General features: G+C 47.2%; 1 protein-coding gene across 1 annotated transcript in view; it reads left to right on the top strand.

Annotated features, from left to right (window-relative positions):
• The window catches only part of SMU1 (SMU1 DNA replication regulator and spliceosomal factor), a 30,749-nt gene extending 22,851 nt beyond the window's left edge, over nucleotides 1-7,898 (top strand). The window contains exons 9-12 of the mRNA XM_050948269.1: nucleotides 446-572; nucleotides 2,517-2,684; nucleotides 2,964-3,116; nucleotides 7,490-7,898. Coding sequence (XP_050804226.1) covers nucleotides 446-572; nucleotides 2,517-2,684; nucleotides 2,964-3,116; nucleotides 7,490-7,588 — 547 coding nt within the window. The 3' untranslated portion in view covers nucleotides 7,589-7,898. The remainder of the gene's footprint in view (nucleotides 1-445; nucleotides 573-2,516; nucleotides 2,685-2,963; nucleotides 3,117-7,489) is intronic.
• The last annotated feature ends 10,078 nt before the right edge of the window (nucleotides 7,899-17,976 follow it).

The following is a 17,976-nucleotide window of genomic DNA, read 5'->3' as shown; positions in this document are numbered from 1 at the left end:
GGATCTATTTGCTTTGAACTCAGTAAACAGATCATGGTCAAAATGAAAAAAAAATAAGACTTAAGTCTCCAGGGTTCTTAGGCTGGTGCTTTTCATGATACTAAATTCACCTTAAAACTAAAACAAAAATCTGTGTTCCCCTGCCCGTTCTTGGGGTTTTATGTTTTGTGTATACCTGAAACTACCTTTAACTAACTTTTTTTTTTAATTGATTAGTTTTCAAGTTGATGATGTCCCTTTACATTTTTCATGGTCAGATATTATATTTGGGGAAAGGGGTTTGTGATGACAAATGTATTATTCTAGATGCAGATGTGTTAGCCTATTTTATTACTTGCTCTGTACATCAGATAACAAACTAAATTCTTTCTTTATTTTACATCTCTGAATTGTACCTCTCTAGATTAATTATTCTATTACCATGTTTTTTAAAATATTGTAACAGGATTCATGGCTTAAAATCGGGAAAAACTCTGAAGGAATTCCGTGGTCATTCTTCATTTGTTAATGAAGCTACTTTTACACAGGATGGTCACTATATTATCAGTGCGTCCTCTGACGGCACAGTGAAGGTAAATTGGTCACTTGCTTCTACGAGCCATGTATGGGATTGTGTTGTTCTGTTCTGTGTGTTGTAGCAAACTGGGGCATTTAGTCTTAGAGATAATTACCCTTAAAGGTAGTTTTATCATAGGCAGGGCTCAGGGTTTGTCATTGGGCCCATTATATGTAGATTCCTGGATGCTACAAGGTGGTGTAAGGTCTAATGTATGCATTTCCCATCATTCAGAGAGTGATAAACACAATAAGACAAATCTGGCTGATTTTAATAGCACCAACATGGCCCAGACAGCAATGGAATCTGGATTTGATTACATGTCACAAGGATTAGTGGAACCTGTACTACTGAGACTGGACTTGTTGACACAGCAAAGAGGGAAGGTCTGTCATCTGGACCTTAGGTCTCTTCTCTGGGCTGCATGACCTTTAGCTTTGGTAGAAGAAAGACTTTTGAAGTACAGAATGTACTGTAGTATTGTAGAAAAGAATTCACATGGATATGCTGTAGTCTTAAATGGAAAAGGATTTCCTTGTGTAATGTGGATTCTTATATGGTTCTATTTATATATTAGAGTATTTATTGTATCTTAAGAAGACACCTCTTTCATTATCTTCAGTTAAATTTAATCTCTCAGCCTTATCAGAATGTCATGTACCCGTAGAGGGGAAAATCCATTTTCCTAATGATATATGGTTAAGAAGTTTTTAAAAGACCCTAATAATTTATATCCTCATGTAAGAACACCTGTGCCCTCCTGGGATTTGAACGTAGCACTAGCAAAATTAATAAGACCTCCTTTTGACCCTTTGGGGAGCTGTTCTTCATGTCATCTATCTGTAAAAACAGTGTTTTCAATACAGTCACTGCAGTGAAATGCATAAGTGACTTGTATGCATTAATGGCTGATCCACCATTCAGTGTTTCATAAGGATAAAGTTAATCTTCACATTCATCCTAAGTTTTTACCAAAAATAGTCTCTGATTTTCACATAAATTAATCGTAATTTTACCCGAAACCCCATACTCATAATGGGGAAACTAAATTACTTGTTAGATGCAAGGAGAGTGTTATGTTTTTATTTCAACAGACTAAATATAGACAGTCTTCAAGGCTGTTTATAACTTATGGACCAAAAAAACAAGAGAAAAGCTATTTCTGAACAGACTCTTTCTAGATGAGTTAGGTATTTATGAAATTTATAAATTGAAAAGATTATCCATTCCTCAAGGCATCAGAACTCTTTCAAATGGAGCAAAGGCAGCTTGCCCTGAGCGGGAATATGCAGAGGACGCTTAAAGGAAGAAATGAAGGTTGCTTACCTATAACTGATATTCTTCAAGATAGACTCTGCATATTGACGCTCCCCTCCTCCTTTTCCCCGCTACTTTGGAGTCAGTCCTGCTTTCCAAAGAGCTTGGAGTTGGAACTAAGGCAATAGAGTGCCACTCTCCTTTTAAACCCTGGCCCTAGAATGTCCGGAGTTCAGTGACAGGAGACAAGGGAGGTATGTGGTTGTGCCAACTGTTACCATTAGTAGAATTTTACCATTCAGGCTGCACTGGTCAAAGTACCCCCTGAGTGGGACTGTTCAGAGCCCGTCTCAAAGAACCTCAGCTACAGGTAAGTAACCTTCATATTTGGATATCTTTCTAAATAAACCTGTTCTTGTTCACCCAGTAGTTATTGGGCTTGATTCAGGAATGGCTGGGTAAAATTTTAAGGCCAGTGCTATATAGGCAATTGGCCTAGATGATCATAGTGGTCTTTTCTGGCCTAAAAATCTTTGAACCTATTGAATTTACCATTTTTGGTGTTCGTTACTCTTTTTCCTCTAGTTTCAATAGACATTTTTTAAATGCACAGTAACTTCTCCAAAAGTGTGGTGTCTTTTTAATTAAAATGCAGAAACCTGCCTGATCATAAAGTGATTCCACTTTGTATTCTGCTCAACAGATTTGGAATATGAAGACAACTGAATGCTCCAACACCTTCAAATCTCTCGGCAGCACTGCAGGAACAGACATCACCGTGAATAGTGTGGTTCTGCTGCCTAAAAATCCAGAACACTTTGTCGTTTGCAACAGATCAAACACAGTGGTCATCATGAACATGCAAGGACAAGTATGTGACCCCAGGCATCTCCCTTTGAAGCATCTAGGAAAGAGCTTAACAAGTATTAGAATCAGGAAAAGATTTGTGATCCTTCCAAGCATTGTAGTGGGTGAAATCCTGATCTCTCCTTTCAGTGGTAACTGCTGGGTACTCTGCCCTTCTGAAAATCAGGCTGATTATTTAGGCAACTAAATTCATGACCCCAGTATCTAACTGAAGCGAACTTTGTTAGAGTAGCGCTGTTGCTGCCACATGTGAATCCAGTGAACCTTTCTTTGGGTTTTATAGATTGTAAGAAGCTTCAGCTCTGGTAAGAGAGAAGGAGGTGACTTTGTTTGCTGTGCCCTTTCACCACGCGGCGAATGGATCTACTGTGTGGGTGAAGACTTTGTGCTGTATTGTTTCAGCACAGTGACTGGCAAGCTGGAGAGGACTCTGACAGTGAGTACTTAGCACAAGCTATTTGAATGTAAACGTGAAGTCGAATCTGTGTTCTCATCAGTTCTAGAATATTCATGCACACATAAAATCCATAGTGACCACTTACAGTAACTCCTCACTTAACGTCGTCCCGGTTAACTTTAGTTTGTTATGTTGCTGATGGATTAGGGAACACGCTCGTTTAAAGTTGCCCAATGCTCCCTTATAACGTTGTTTGGCAGCCACTTGCTTTGTCCACTGCTTGCAGAAAGAGCAGCCTGTTAGAGCTAGCTGGTGAGGGGCTTGGAACCAGGGTGGACCAGCAGCCCTGCTGTCAGCTCCCTTAAGTTCTCTGTGCAGCTGCCGGCCAGCAGGCTATCAATTGCCAGCAGTTCAGCTGTCCCTCCCCCCACTGCCATGTGCTGCTCCTGCCCCCTGCCTTGGAGCTGCTCCCAGGAGCCTCCTGCTTGCTGTGCAGAGGGTGGGGAAAAGGGGTGCTAATGTCAGGGGGTCCCCCTCCTCCTGCATCCCATCTCCGTAGAGCAGTGGGGACACGACAGGGCTCAGGACGGAGGGAGCTTGCTGGCAGCAGCTGCTGTCTCATCTTGCTGATCTACTTAAAAGGCAGTGTACTTAAAGTGGAGTCAGCGAACTTAAAGGGGCAGTGCGCGTCCCTCTCACACATGGTGTGTGTCTCTCTTTTTTTTACTTACGCACACATACTCTCTCTCTCTGCCATGCTGTGTCTCCTCCCTCCGTTCGTGCTGCCTTGTAGAGTGTGAGGCTGCCTTAACAACATGTTAACCCTTGAGGGCTCAGCTGAGTGCTAGTTCATCATTTAGCAGCAAGGTATTCCTTGGGAAATATCCCACCCTCTGACTCCACCATTTCAAAAAATGTCCCTGGAACCTAAGCTCTTCCCCATCCCCACATCAGTTCTTATGGGGGAATTGGATTCGCTTAACATCGTTTCGCTTAAAATAGCATTTTTCAGGAACATAACTACAATGTTATGTGTGGAGTTACTGTACTCCCATGACAAGCACTCTCGGGTGGTGGTTGTAGGGTTGGTCCTGAGTGCTTAGCTAAAGGGCTGGGTTATTTTGAGGAAAACATGTTTAAGAATAAAAATAGATAGTTTTAGCTAGAATGTAGCCACAAACTCCTTAAAAGATTTTTGAAGTAGTTGTGATTATATATAGTGATTTAACCCTGCACTTCCCACAGGTTAAAGTGCACACACTTCTATTACAGTTTGTGTTTGCACACTTTCCTTTTAGGTTAAAGCATTAGGGGTGTGACTCTTCCACTTTGCACTCTGAGTGGCTGGGTTCCATAGAACGGCTCTTGTTGTGCGTGGGCGCCCAGAGAGCGCTAGCTGCTCTAGAGCCACACTTGGAGTGGAGAGGGGGAATTGGGCCAAACAAGAGGAAGGGGTCTCGGGTCATTGACTGGAGACTAGGCACAGGGCACAAGCTGTGGCAGAACAGAGCAGGATGGTTCCTCAGCATGGCCTCCACCATACCATAATAGTAGTTTGGGATTCCAGGATCACTTTTACACAGCTCTGGAAAAACAATCACAGTCATAGTCTAAAGTCAGAAGGGACCATTAAGATTCTCCAGTTTGATCACCTGCGTAACACAGGCTAGAGAATTGTACCAAGTGATTCCTGCACCAAGCCTTTCATTTCTGGTTGATCTAGAGCAGCTCTCTTAAAAAGATCCAGTCTTGATTTTGGAGAGTCCCTCACACCCAGCTAAACTGCTCCACTGGTTAGTTACTCTTGCTGTTACCTCCAAAACAAATTGTGCTGTGCTTCACTTCCTGTTTGAATGTGCCCTGCTTCAGCTTCCTGTCTGCTATGTTACTCCTCTACTGTCAGAAATCTCCACATAGAGGGATTTCTAAACCAGAGGTGGGCAAACTATGGGAGTGGGGTGGGGTGGACAGACCGTTCTCTTCGGCCCTTGAGCTCTTGGCTTGGAAGGATAACCCCCAGCCCCTCCCCTGCTGTCTCCCTCCCCCCCGCAGCCTCAGCTCTCTGTGCCAGCAGCACTGTGGGCGGCGGGGCTGCGAGCTCCTGGGCAGTGCAACAGGCTCCGGCCAGGTGGCGCAGCTGCCAGTCCTGCTGCTCTGAGTGCATAGTAAGGGGGCAGAGGGCGGGGTTGGATAAGAGGCAGGAGGTCCTGGGGGACAGGGAGCAGGGGGCAGTTGGATGAGACGAAGGTTCTGGAGGGGGGCGGTCAGGGGATAGGGAACGGTGGGGTTGGATAGGTGTGGGAGTCCCAGGGGGCCTGTCAGGGGGCGAGGGTATGGATAGGGGTCAGGGGACAGGGAGCAGGGGGGGTTGGATAAGGGATGGGGTCCCTGGGGGCCTGTTAGGGGTGGGGGGTCCCAGGAGGGGGCAGTCAGGGGACAAGCTGTGGGGGGTGGGTATTAGATGGGTCAGGGATTCTGAGGGGGGCAGCCAGAGGGTGGGAAGTGGGAGGGGTGGATAGGGGGTGGGGCCAGGCTGTTTTGGGCGGCACAGCCTTCCCTACTCTGCCCTCCATACAGTTTCGGAATCCCGATGTGGTCCCTACTCCGCCCTCCATACAGTTTCAGAATCCCGATGTGGCCCTCAGGCCAAAAAGTTTGCCCACCCTGTTCTAAACCATGATCAAGTCATCTCATAACCTTCTCTTGGATGAGCTAAAGAAACTGAGCTACTTAAATGTCAGACCATTTTTGCCCAGAATGATCTTGATCTTGATCTTAATGGAATGATTTGGACTCCTCAGGCTTTCCAGAGACACTGAAATATCGTGCATTTTAAGAAACTATTTTTGGATGAATAGTACCTTTTTTTTTTTTTTTTTAATTTCCAGACTAATATAGTAAAATGGACTTAAGGTTGAGAGTACATGTAACATAGCGTAAAATACATTATAGGAATGGTGTAATGGTCCCCCAGACAAGACTTATAAACCGGAGGTTACAATTTATATTAAGGTTCAGTTTATAAATAGTTTATAAAGGATTAATAAATGATAGTTGCTATAAGCCCATTACAGTGATGAATAGTTATAAGCACACCAACAGAAGAACAGATTTAGGAATTATTATTAAAGCTAACATTAAAATCATATAATACACATGTTAAGGAAAGAATGTCTGTACATAAATTAACCAAAAGTACAAAGTGTGGTTTAAAACTCATAAAATGCATGTAGTACATAATGTGCAATAACCCGAATTTAGGCAAATGCATTTAGTGATACAGTTTAGATATTAACATCCAAATGTTCAGGTACATTACTCATAAATGTTTATACTAAGAGTTGGTTGTGGAGAGCAAATATAGTAGATTGTCCCTCAGTAATTGAGCATTTAGAGAAGTATTCCAGTTACTTTCCTGACTTCGCTTCTCCACGGCACTCCAGCTCCTCTCTCCTGGTATTGCCAATGTCCAGTGATGTGTTCTAAATAGATGTTCCTCGACTACCTGATGGCATCCAGTACGATGAGTTGCCACATCAGCCAAGCATAGTGCTGACCGATTCCGCATTTCCGCAACACTCACTCATTACTGGGGTCCCATGTGCCCAGGGCTCCGACAGTCAGTGTGTGTGTTTGAACCTTGTAACCCCTAGCTCTAAAGGCATTGGCCAGAGCGGTGTATTTCTCCACCTTTTGAGCTCGGGCGTTGCAGAAGGCCAGAATCCTGTTCTCAAAGGCCACTGTGATGTCCACACCAGGACGATCTGGTCGCAGTTGGCTGTCCATTCCAGGGATGGCGGAGTTCACGGCTACCTTCCCCAGAGGTGGTGGGATGGCTCTGACTAGGCCAGGGGTCTGCAACCTTTCAGAAGTGTTGGGCCGAGTCTTCATTTATTCACTCTAATTTAAGGTTTCGCGTGCCAGTAATGCATTTTAACATTTTTAGAAGGTCTCTTTCTTTAAGTCTGTAATATATAACCAAACTATTGTTGTATGTAAAGTAAATAAGGTTTTTAAAATGTTTAAGAAGCTTCATTTAAAATTAAATTAAAATGCAGAGCCTCCCCGCACTGGTGGCCAGGACCCGAGCAGTGTGAATGCCAGTGAATATCAGCTTGCATGCCGCCTTCGGCACGCGTGCCATAGGTTGCCTACTCCTGGACTAGGCAGTCTTGGATGGCGTTGTGTCACAGCTGCCTGCCATTGGTCTGGAATGGGGTTTCCAGCTACACAATATGTGGGGTGGGGTCTCGTTGGCATAGCCACACTTCCTGCATTGCTTGGCCCTAAGTTACTGACATGTGCTCTGAACCTTTACTCATCTTACTGTTGCTTATCCCTGAGAATATGATTTGGTTTGAGGTGATGTGAAGGGAAGACTTGCATCAGTTTTTTTTCTGTTCCTCCTGTAGGTTCATGAAAAGGATGTAATTGGCATCGCTCATCATCCCCATCAGAACTTGATCGCCACCTACAGTGAAGACGGCCTCTTGAAACTCTGGAAACCATAACTGTTTTTAACTTGCTTTGCAGCATGCTTCTTAATGAAGGGCTGAACGTGTTCATGCTTTTATGAGTCCAAATATGCTGAGTATAATTTTCAGTTCAGGAGCCCAGAACTGTTTCAGTACTTGGTCTAAATTAGCTGTACAATGTCAGTACATAGAACACTTTCATTACCCTGTATCTGGGTAGTTAAAGCAGTTTAATTGCTGTAGAAGTGATTATTCTGTCTTGTGAAGTCTGTACCTTTCCTTTGTGCTGTTTATAGATGGAAAAACAACCATCAATTTATAAATGATTGACTTTCTAAGAAGTGTAGCAGATGGCTCATTTCTTTCTTTCAGGGAATGAGAATGGAATAAACAGGAGGAGAGAGTCTCCACCTTTTCAAAGATGGATTCTATTGATCCTAAGCTACTTTGCTTTTTCAGGACAAAAGTATTCTAATACAGTGGGGTTTTCTGCTGCATTTAAAAATTTATTAAAGTAAATATCTGAAATGAAAATATACACAGGTTGAGAGGGAAGGTACTGTACATCTGGGGTCAGGCTTGGGTTATGGGGGGGTGTGGCAAATTGCCAGTACTGTTATACTGGGTCTCGCACTTTCTCTTCTTTGGGGAAGGTTCAGGGCGCCATTGCTTGCCTCTGAACCGGTATTTTAATTACCCCACTAGTGTCCTTGAGGAGGGGAGTGGAGAGGGAGGGACTTGGGCCCGCCCTCTTCTCCAGGTCCCAACCCAGGGGCCCTGAGGTTTGTGGTGAACCACTTGAACTAGCGGTTCCTTCCCCTGGGCTACTTCCCTCTCCTGCCCTTCAGCTTGGGAAAGGGCTTCTAGCCCTCCTTTTACACAAGCCAGGTGCCCCTTACCTAGGGTTCCTTTTGGATTTCTCAGCCCACTGCAGCACTCCTCCAAACTTTCCTTTTGCTCTCTCCAAAACTGCTCTCTGCTTCAACTCCCACACTGTCTGACTGAAGCAGGAGTTTTTATCACATGACTGACTGCTGGTGCTCTAATTGGCTTCAGGTGCTCTAGTTAATCTATAACAAACCTTCCTCCCCTTGCAGGGAATAAGGCTCCCTGCTAACACTCTCCTGCTGCCCTCTGGCCATGCTATATCACAGGGGTTACAGATACCGCTTGCAAGGATGAAAAGCTACATACATATTGCATAACCGGCATAGACCCAGATTGGGGTGTAAGGGTTTTTAAAGTGTCAGTGAATAAGTGGGCTCGGGTTGGCCACCCATGGAATGAATAAGGAGTCCAAGTCAGTATCAGTGTGGTGGATAGGTACATGGGTGGGGTGCATCCCTTGGTCCCTCAGGGAAGCAAGTGGGTTATTTCCCTGATCAGCTGTTTCAATTACTCAGTGTGGTATTGGCGGTGTCCGGTGATGTGTTCGGTATAAATGTGTCTGGACCACCTGATGGTATCGGACACCATGAGCTGTCTCATGAGCTGAGCGTAGCGTCGACCGACCCACATGCTTTCAGAACCGGCTCGTTGCGGAGGTCCCATGAGCCCAGGGCTCCCACAATCAGGGCGTGTACCTGGACTTCGTAGCCCTGGGCTCTCAGGGTCTCAGCCAGCGAGGCGTACTTCGACTCCTTCCATGCTTGGGCCTCGTGGAAGGCAGGGGACCGGTTTTTGAAAGGCACCATGACGTCTACCAGGAGGACCTTCTTCTTTTCTGCGTCTGTCATGATTATGTCAGGTCACAGTCGGCTGTCTGTCCCAGGGATGGCGGAGTCGACGGTGATCTTCCCCAGGGACGGTGGGATGGCTTTCACTGGTCGGTTCTGGATGGCGTTGTGGCGGTGCTGCCAGGCTCCGGAGTGCTGCTTGCATCCACACAGGACGTGCGGCAGGGTCTTGTTCACGTAGCCGCACTTCCTGTAGTGCTTGTCTCGGCCGCCGTGGCAGATGGCTCCGTTGAGGGGAATGCAGTTGAGTCAGGCCCTGTGGATGAACCGCCAGTTGGCGAACCTGTGAAGCTGCCCCTGGGGAGGAAGTGGTTACTGGCGTCCCACTTGCCGGACACCTCGAACACCTTGCCCTGGTCCGGCTTCCGTTTGAGGTTCTCGGTGTAGTGGTAGCGGATGGCGTCTTTCAGGGACCTTTCTAGCATGGCTCTGGCGGTCAGGGTGACGATGGTGTGGTCCGGGGTCTTTACACATGGCACCAGTATTCCCAGCTCCCGGCGTTCCTCGTACCACTTCCAGCAGCAGCCGATCCTCTTACTCAGGCGTCTTGAGGTGTTGCGGGCGCAGGACCAGAGAGAGGATAGGTCTCTTCCCCCTCTCCCGAACTCAGCCTCCAGGGAGCCGCTGAGGTAAGTGGCAATGTCCTGCTCGGAGGAGGCCCTGGCAATGTGTTTCCTGACCACACCCCATACAGACTCCTGTGGGATGCCAACTATCTAACTTGATCCTCATTTAACAAAGTATCCTTCTGGCTTCTATGCAGCAGAACCACCCACAGATGGCTTACATGACAAGAAGCTGCACATGTGGGCTTTGCTCCCAGCTGCATTTTGACTACCTTGGAAAACAGGTTGAGGCCACCCTGAAGAAAGGATCAATACAGGCTTCTGTGTGCATCTTTAGTTAATTACTTCCAGCCGTCCCCACACTGTATTACGAGGTTTAGCAACACCCCTGCCTGCCTCCTTTTCTCCTCCCCCCACCAGCTAGTTTGAGTGTAAAACACCATTTAATTCAAGCTAGAGGTGTGTGTATGGGATAGGATTCAGGTTGGGGCAACATTCAAGTTCTACTTCAAGCTAACGCTGTAGTGAAGACAACCCTTTGGACCTGTCAAACTGTGCGCTGTCTTCATTTGAGATAACACAGTTTCCTGCAAACAATCACCAATGTCTTTAAAAGCTGTCTGCTGTTCCTTGTTTTCATGGTACAGTTTTATTTCTATGCGTTTGTTTCAAAATATAGATTTAATTTTTTTTTCACACACACAACCATTTGCTTGGATCTCTAGTGCACTATTTCTTTTCTTCATCTTTGTACTAAATGCTTTATTCCTAAAGGAGTCTTTGGAACCAGGGTAACTTCCCTATAACTAACAGACAGTAGATCTAGTTTAGACTCATCTGCTGGGTGGTGGTATTAAGAAGGCAACTCAATTATCAACTTGTGATGGACCCCTTTGATTTGTTACATCCCCTGTGGCTTTGTCTTTTGGTTCACATGGAGCTGTGAGAAGGTGGACCAGAAGTACATCATCATAAAGAAAACTATCCCCATTGGAATAGGCCCCGTTCATTAAAACTGTAGTGTTCAGTTCCCATTAGTTTGTATGGGTCTGGTTTAAAAGGAGTTTTTACTTCATCAGACATAGCAATATTTTAGAGAGCAGAGTAGTTACTTTCCTACCTCTGTAATTGGTAATTTTAGATGTTTCTGGGGATAATTTATGCTATTTTGCATCAGCCAGTCATGGAGCTGAAAATGAAGATATTTAAGTAGGATCCTCTGTACCTCATGATGTGTCCATACTACGCTTTAACACAGGGACCTGCAAGCCCTTGGGGGGGAGACAGCTAGCATTTTGGAGGAAGCCCCCTAGCACATTGTAAAGTGCCCTTTCTCTTCACTCCTCCCCTGGTTCTTGTCACGCAGACAACAGAAGTCCAAAGTGCATCTGGTCACCACCTGTCAAAAAGGGTATTGCAGAATTAGAGCAGTGATAAGAGGAGGCAAGAACGATTAGGACAGTGGTTCTCCCCAGGGCTTGTCCTGATGGCCATGTAATTAAAAAAACAAAACTCTCCTGGGTTTGTGAATTCATTGGTACAGATGGATGCTTGATCTCCCAGTGGTTCTGTGTTCCCTCTTTTACTGGCTGTGCCTGTAGCTGAATCTTGTACCAGCTACTGCCACAGCCCCTTTGGATTACTGCAGTAGCTGACAAGCAGTTGGAGGGGGTGCTTTGCAATGAGTGCTGGAAAGGAAATTCAGGTTGCAGATGAAAGATCCATAGAAGCGTGACTTCCCCTCGGGTGTTCTCCAGTGCTCTGCTAGGTCACTCCAATCCTTGACTCTGGGAGCCAGCCTGACCCTGCTCTGCTGTGAGAACCCCACTCCTGGGCTGGTCAGGCAGAACCTCTGGCATGGAAGCTGCTCTATGGATTGTGCAACCGAATGACACCAGCCAGTATCTCCGGTCCCAGACACAACCCTAGGAACCTCCGTCTTGCAGTGTCCAGTTATGCCCACTGGATGCTGCACGTTTATATGAGTTTGTCAATTTAACAAAGAAATTGATATGTACCAGGCTTGTTATCCCAAGGGGAGTCTCTGACATGCTTCAAACCAAACATACTGCTTCAGGTAGAACAAACAAACAGATTTATTAACTATAAAGAGATTTTAAGTGATTGTAAGTCAAAGCACAAGAAGTTGGATTTTGTCAAATGAAATAAAAGCAAAACATTCTAAGCTGACCTTAACACTTTCAGTGCCCTTACAAACTTAGATGCCTCTACCACAGGCCGGCTGGCTGCTCTTCAGCCAGGAGAAAACCTTTGATCAGCTCTTCAGTCACTTGGTGATGTCTGTAGATGTAGGTGGAAGACAGAGAGCATGGCAAACGTCTCTCCCTTTTACCATGTTCTTTCTTCCCTCTTGGCTTTGTTTCCAACCACCCATTCAGAGTCAGGTGAGCATTACCTCATCACAGGCCCTGACTGACCAAAGGAAGGGGGTAATTCACTTGAGAGTCCAACAGATCCTTTTGTTGCTGCCTAGGCCAGCGTCCTTTGTTCCTGTGAGGCTGGGCTGGGTTTGTCCCATACCTGCCCTGATGAGGTGTGAACTGCCTCTCTGCTCTTCGAGCGTTTTTACCAGGGCTTATTTTCAGCCTCTTAACTATATACATGAAATTACAACCTATAACATTACAATAACATTGCTGTAACAATCACTATAACAACAATGCTCAGTGCATCATGAGTCTTTCCAAGACACCTGACATGACAAACTTTACATTGGATACCACACAATCATTTTACAAGGACGAACGGGGTGTGTGCATAGCATTTTCTCCCAAGATACAGAGCATCACACCTCCCCCCTTTGGTTACTGCACGAGGGTTAGTCACTGGCTAGCTTGAAGGCAGTTTGTGTTACAGTTCTCTTGGCACCTAGCCATCAAGGCCATGAGGCAGCATGCCTCAGTTACCCCATTCACACACAGCAAGCCAGGTTTTTAATTGTTTCTCTGCTGTGATAGTTTTAAGCCTGCTTACAGGTATTAATTGAAAAGTAGTATTAGCATAAGATTTAACATCTACGTCAAAATTCTTATCCCCAGAACTTAACATTAATACCAACATTTTTATCACAGATGGGTATTTACACATATCTTTATGACACCACACCCTTTGTTCAGATAGTGTAGTTTGAGGCTATTTTTTTCCCACTACCCATGGTGTCCTTTGATGTTCTCCCATGTAATCAGTCACTGGCTTTTCTTTCCCTCCAGTGTTCCCTTCTGTGTGGGCTCTTAATTTAATCATATTTCTGGCATTTTGATATCTCAGGGTCTGGCAAGGTAAGGGTCCAAGGGGAGCCTGCACATTGGCTGGCCCTTTGGGGCCCACTCTCCGAACCCCAGGACTGTATATATACAGAAAATCCAGCTCCTTTTCTGAGGTTCCCTGTGTTTCCCCCTCCCAGCACTGAGTCCTTCCCTGTCCCCTAGAGGGCTGTGATCTGTGCTCTCTGGGCTAGGTGTATTTACCCTTTGATCAGATGCACCTTTTCCCAGCAGCTTTCCCATAACTGCTTCCTGTTTCTCATCAGCCTGGGGGAAAACACCCCCTTCTCTGTCAGTTGGGTCATTTGTATTCTGGCAAACTACCCCCTGGCAATTTCCGGGTCCCAACTCCTCTGTTATCACAGGCATTGGAGCTTCATCTTGATTTAAAGAGACACAGTTACTTTCCAAAAACTTATCAGAAATAGCATCCTGAACAATGGGGACCTGGATTGGGGTACCCTCTGCCCACCCACCTTCTCTGTCCCTGAGAAGTGTGACTGCTCCCCTCCAGGAGGTCAGGTACTCAGATCCTTCTCAAAGCCTGGGTCACAGGCTGAGTGCCTGGTGCACAGATGCTGACCCAGCCATCTGTGTCTAGTGTCCTGGGCATCCTGCCCCAAGTGACTAGTGAGGAGACATTCCTGTGCCCCCACTATTCCTTCCCCCGTTTCCTCCTCAGGGCCCCCTCCTAATCAGACACATTTCTCTGTGTTCCCTAGGAAGGGGTCTGTCTCTTGTTCAGTGGCCAAACTGCCAGCTAACAACTGGGACAGTTGCCTTAATCCCTGACAACACCTCTCCTGCCCCTGAGGTCATGTTGCCTTCTGCTGGAAAGGAGCTAGCCTCAGCCCCTCTCATACTTGGAAGCACCCTGCTTCCCTGTGTTAGAGCCACAGGAATCCTCACCCACCTCAGTGGTTTGTGAGATCCCCTCCCCGTTCTCTGGGCTTTCCTCAGTACACATTGCTCTCTGCTCCCTAGAGCGAGATCTGTCTCTGGTTCAGCTGTGACCGGCTGGCAGCTAACACTATGAACAGGTCTCTCCCTGGCTGCCATCACACCCCCCATCCCTTCCTGATCTGGTGTTGACTCCAGCTGCAGTGCAGGAGTTGGTCTCAACCACCCTCCCACCTGGAAGCATGTGGCTTCTCCCTGCTGCAGAACAATCAAGGAGACTCTCTCCCGTTCTCTCAGCAGTTCCTGAGATCTCACCGGTTCCCTCAGGGGTCCCAGCATAACACTCCCTCCTGCTACAGGCAAATACTTTAACTTGAACTACACGGAAAAAAATTATTACCCAGAGCAGGTTGCCTAGGAGGTGTTCCATTGCTCCCCTCCCCCAGTCAAAACACTTTCCAAACCTTCCCACACCACCTGGATTTTAGCTAGTGGTACAAGGAATCTGCTTTCGCCCACCCCCACAATCTCTGCCATTTGGCCAGGTAACATACTGGCCTTTGGGACCACACTCTGCCTAACCAGAGAGATCTGAGCTCCTGTATCCGCCTGCCCCAAGTATTCCCTGCCACCAATTTGGACAGCCTTAACATGCTCCATGTCTGGTTCTGCAGAGGCTAATCTCACAGGGTTTCAATTCCCTGCGGGGTGAGGAGGTTCTGTGTTGAGAACAGCAGAACTAACATGAGCTATTGGTTGCCTACTTCCTCCAAGCACAGGGCATTTATGTCTCAGGTGACCAGTGGAATTACACCGATAGCACCGTTTGGGTTCTTCTGCTTTTACAGGAGATTTGGGATAGGAATTACCAGTAGAGGAATGTTTTGGTGTAAGAGAATGTTTAGGCTCCCAACCTCTTTCTTTCTTCCCAGGGGTAATATGGGATCCTCCCTTCCTGTCAGTTTTAAAACCTCTTTCTGTGGCCTGCCCTCAATAGACACCTGATTCTGTTCGAAGGCATCCACTACAAAAGCCACCTCATCCACAGACTTTACATCTTTGTCCCACAGACACTGCTTCACATCAGCCTTACACACGCCTAGGAAATGCTCTTGAGCAACAAGAGCCAACATTCCCTCCAAACTTGCCACCAGTTTACCCCTCACCCATATCCCCAACAAATCTTTGTTTACATGTACCCCACTACTTGTACCAGTATCCCCCTTAAGATTCCTAAATGTAACTCTGTTTTAGGGTGTGACAAAGTTCCTCCTCTGCCTTGGTGGGTTCTGCGCTTTCTGGCAGGTTTGTCACTTCAGAGGTTCACCATAGTCCCCAGTTTGGCTCCTTTTGTTAGTGGCACAAATCTGCTGTTCACTTTGCTAACCTCATCACTGGCCAGCATGGGGAAAAGGAGAAGAATCCCCACAGTCTCTGCTGGCCCATCTAACGGGTCAGGGGACAGGCCAGGGACCTTCCCCTCCGGTGGGACCCACAGTCCAGATCAACTCCTCTTATATCAAATGGGAAGTTGAAAGGTTTGGGGGGAACCCGGGCCCGCTCTCTACTCTGGGTTCCAGCCCAAGGCCCTGTGGTTTGCAGCTGTCTATAGTGCCTCCTGTAACAGCTGCATGACAGATACAACTCCCTGGGCTACTTCCCCATGGTCTCCTCCAAACACCTTCTTTATCCTCACCACAGGACCTTCCTCCTGGTGTCTGATATAATGCTGGTACTTTGCAGTCCTCCAGCAGGACATCTACTCCCTCTTAGTTTCTTGCACCTTTTACTCCCAGCTCCTCACACATGCCCCTCACTAACTGAAGTGAGGTCCCTTTTAAACCAGGTGCCCTGATTAGCCTGCCTGTCTGTCTTAATTGATTGTAGCAGCTTCTTAATTGGCTCCAGGTGTCTTAGCTAGCCTGTCTTAATTTGGTCCAGCAAGTTCCTGACTGTTCTGGACCTGCCCATGTTACCTTACTCAGGGAAAAGGGACCTGCTTAACCTGGGGCTAATATAGCTGCCTTTGATCAGTCTCCTGTAGCCATCTGGCCCTGTCACAAGGGGAAATCTGAAAACTTCACAGAACAGTATTTTTAAATTTACAATAGTCTAAAGCATCTTCAATAGGCATTCCATTGAATACATTTCAAGCTTTACCAGTTCATTTTGCAATCAGGATAGAAACTCTCTTCTGAGGGATGTCATGTATTACACACAGCCTTTCAAAGGTAGTCAGATATTCAGCAATATCAGCCTTTTCACTGTATGCAGGACATAATTATTCCCATTTGTGGATTTTTGGAGTGGTGGGAGTCATTGGGGTCAGCGGGTTCTGGTTCTGCTTCTCCAGCAGGCCCATTTGGTGTTTTTGCTCTCTTTTTTCTCTCTCTCTTATTCATCCATGGCCCTTATGTGTGCAGCCTTCTCTCTGGCAGCCTCTGCTGCCAGAGTTTCCCTGGCTGCAGCTGTTTCTTTGAGTCTCATTTTGGCCTACCACATTTGAAACTCTCAATCCTTTTCCTTCTCTGCAGCTTCCAGTCTGGCCAGTAGTGCTGAGTGGCTCCGTGGAGCCGGGCCTATGCTCAGAAGGGGCTTCAGCCTGCTCCACTTCCACTGTGCCCAGAGATCCCACTGGCTCCCCCCACCCACCACTTCCTCCTCTCCACTCCCTGGCCTTACCGCCTGCTCCTCTCAGCCACCTGGCCAGACCCCAGTGCACCTCCGGCTCCAGGAAGTCTCTGCTTCCCAGCACCCGTGGTGTCGCACTTGGCTCCCCAGAGCTGAGGCACCTGGGACTGGAGCAGAAACCTGGCCAGTTTGTTGGAGGGGGGCACAGGGCACCAGAGTGGGACAAGACAACAATATGGGGAAGCTTGACTGGACCCCTCCAGGCAAATGCATCTTGAGGGAGCCTGCTGATTGCACCACTCCCAAGGGGCTGGAGCAATTCCTGGTCCTGGGACCAGCCTTAGCTGTGCTGCTGGCTCAGCCTAGCAGTCAATCACCTCCCAGCAAGACCCATGAGTGCAGCTAGGAGGCAGGGTGTGTGGGACTGAGTCCCTGGGGCAGGGAGGAGCTGGGCTGTGAGGGGAGAAGATCTGTGTGTGTTAGGGCACTAGGGAGTAGGGGTTGTGTGGTGGGGCTGGGGTCAGGGATGGTGTTGTACATTTGTGGGTGGGTTGGGGGGGGGGGGCACTGGGTATAGTGGATCCAGGGGGCTCTGGCCATAGGGAGTTGGGCATAGGCCTGCTCCTAAGGGGAAGGGACATGCAGGCAGCACAGGGCCAGGCAGGCCCCTGTCTGTCTGGCAACTGCCAGTTTGTAAATAGTGCCCTTGCATTGGGTGGAGTGGGGCCGCCCCTGCCCTGCCATATTGCCTCTGGCTGGCCCCTCACTCTGGGGACTGACCTCCACATTCCAGGCTCCATAGTGGCCCAGAAGTATGTTTGGCACCAGGCCCACAAAAGGTTAATCCAGTCCTGCTGGCTAGCTCCAGTGTTGCAGCTGCCTCACTAGCAGTCATTTTTCTGCTTTGTGTTTATTTCCCTCACCTGCAACAAACAAAACAGAACTGACCTCCTGACTGTTCTTAGCCACTGTACTTAAGACTCACTTAAAATCACAAATGGCACTTGGTAACAAGCTGCACATAGACCCTGCTCCCTGCCGCACTGCGACATTCCCCTCTGGTGTTATCTGAACTGGTGATCTGCTAGATCACCCCAGCCCTTGACTCTGGGAACCAGCCTGACCCTGCTCTGCTGTGAGAACCCTACTCCTGGGCTGTAAACTAAGCTACTAAACAGCAAATGTATCATAGCACTTAATGCTTTCTGGTAAGGGAAACAGTTAAGATGAAAATGTTCCTGTGAAACATGCTGTTAAGCCAACAAGTGACTGATACATTGTATCTTACAGGAGAAATGGCTGTGGAG

The sequence above is a fragment of the Gopherus flavomarginatus genome, chromosome 3 (assembly GCF_025201925.1).
Source record: "Gopherus flavomarginatus isolate rGopFla2 chromosome 3, rGopFla2.mat.asm, whole genome shotgun sequence".
In the NCBI taxonomy this organism is placed as follows: Eukaryota; Metazoa; Chordata; order Testudines; family Testudinidae; genus Gopherus; species Gopherus flavomarginatus.
This window is presented reverse-complemented; position numbering and strand designations above follow the sequence as displayed.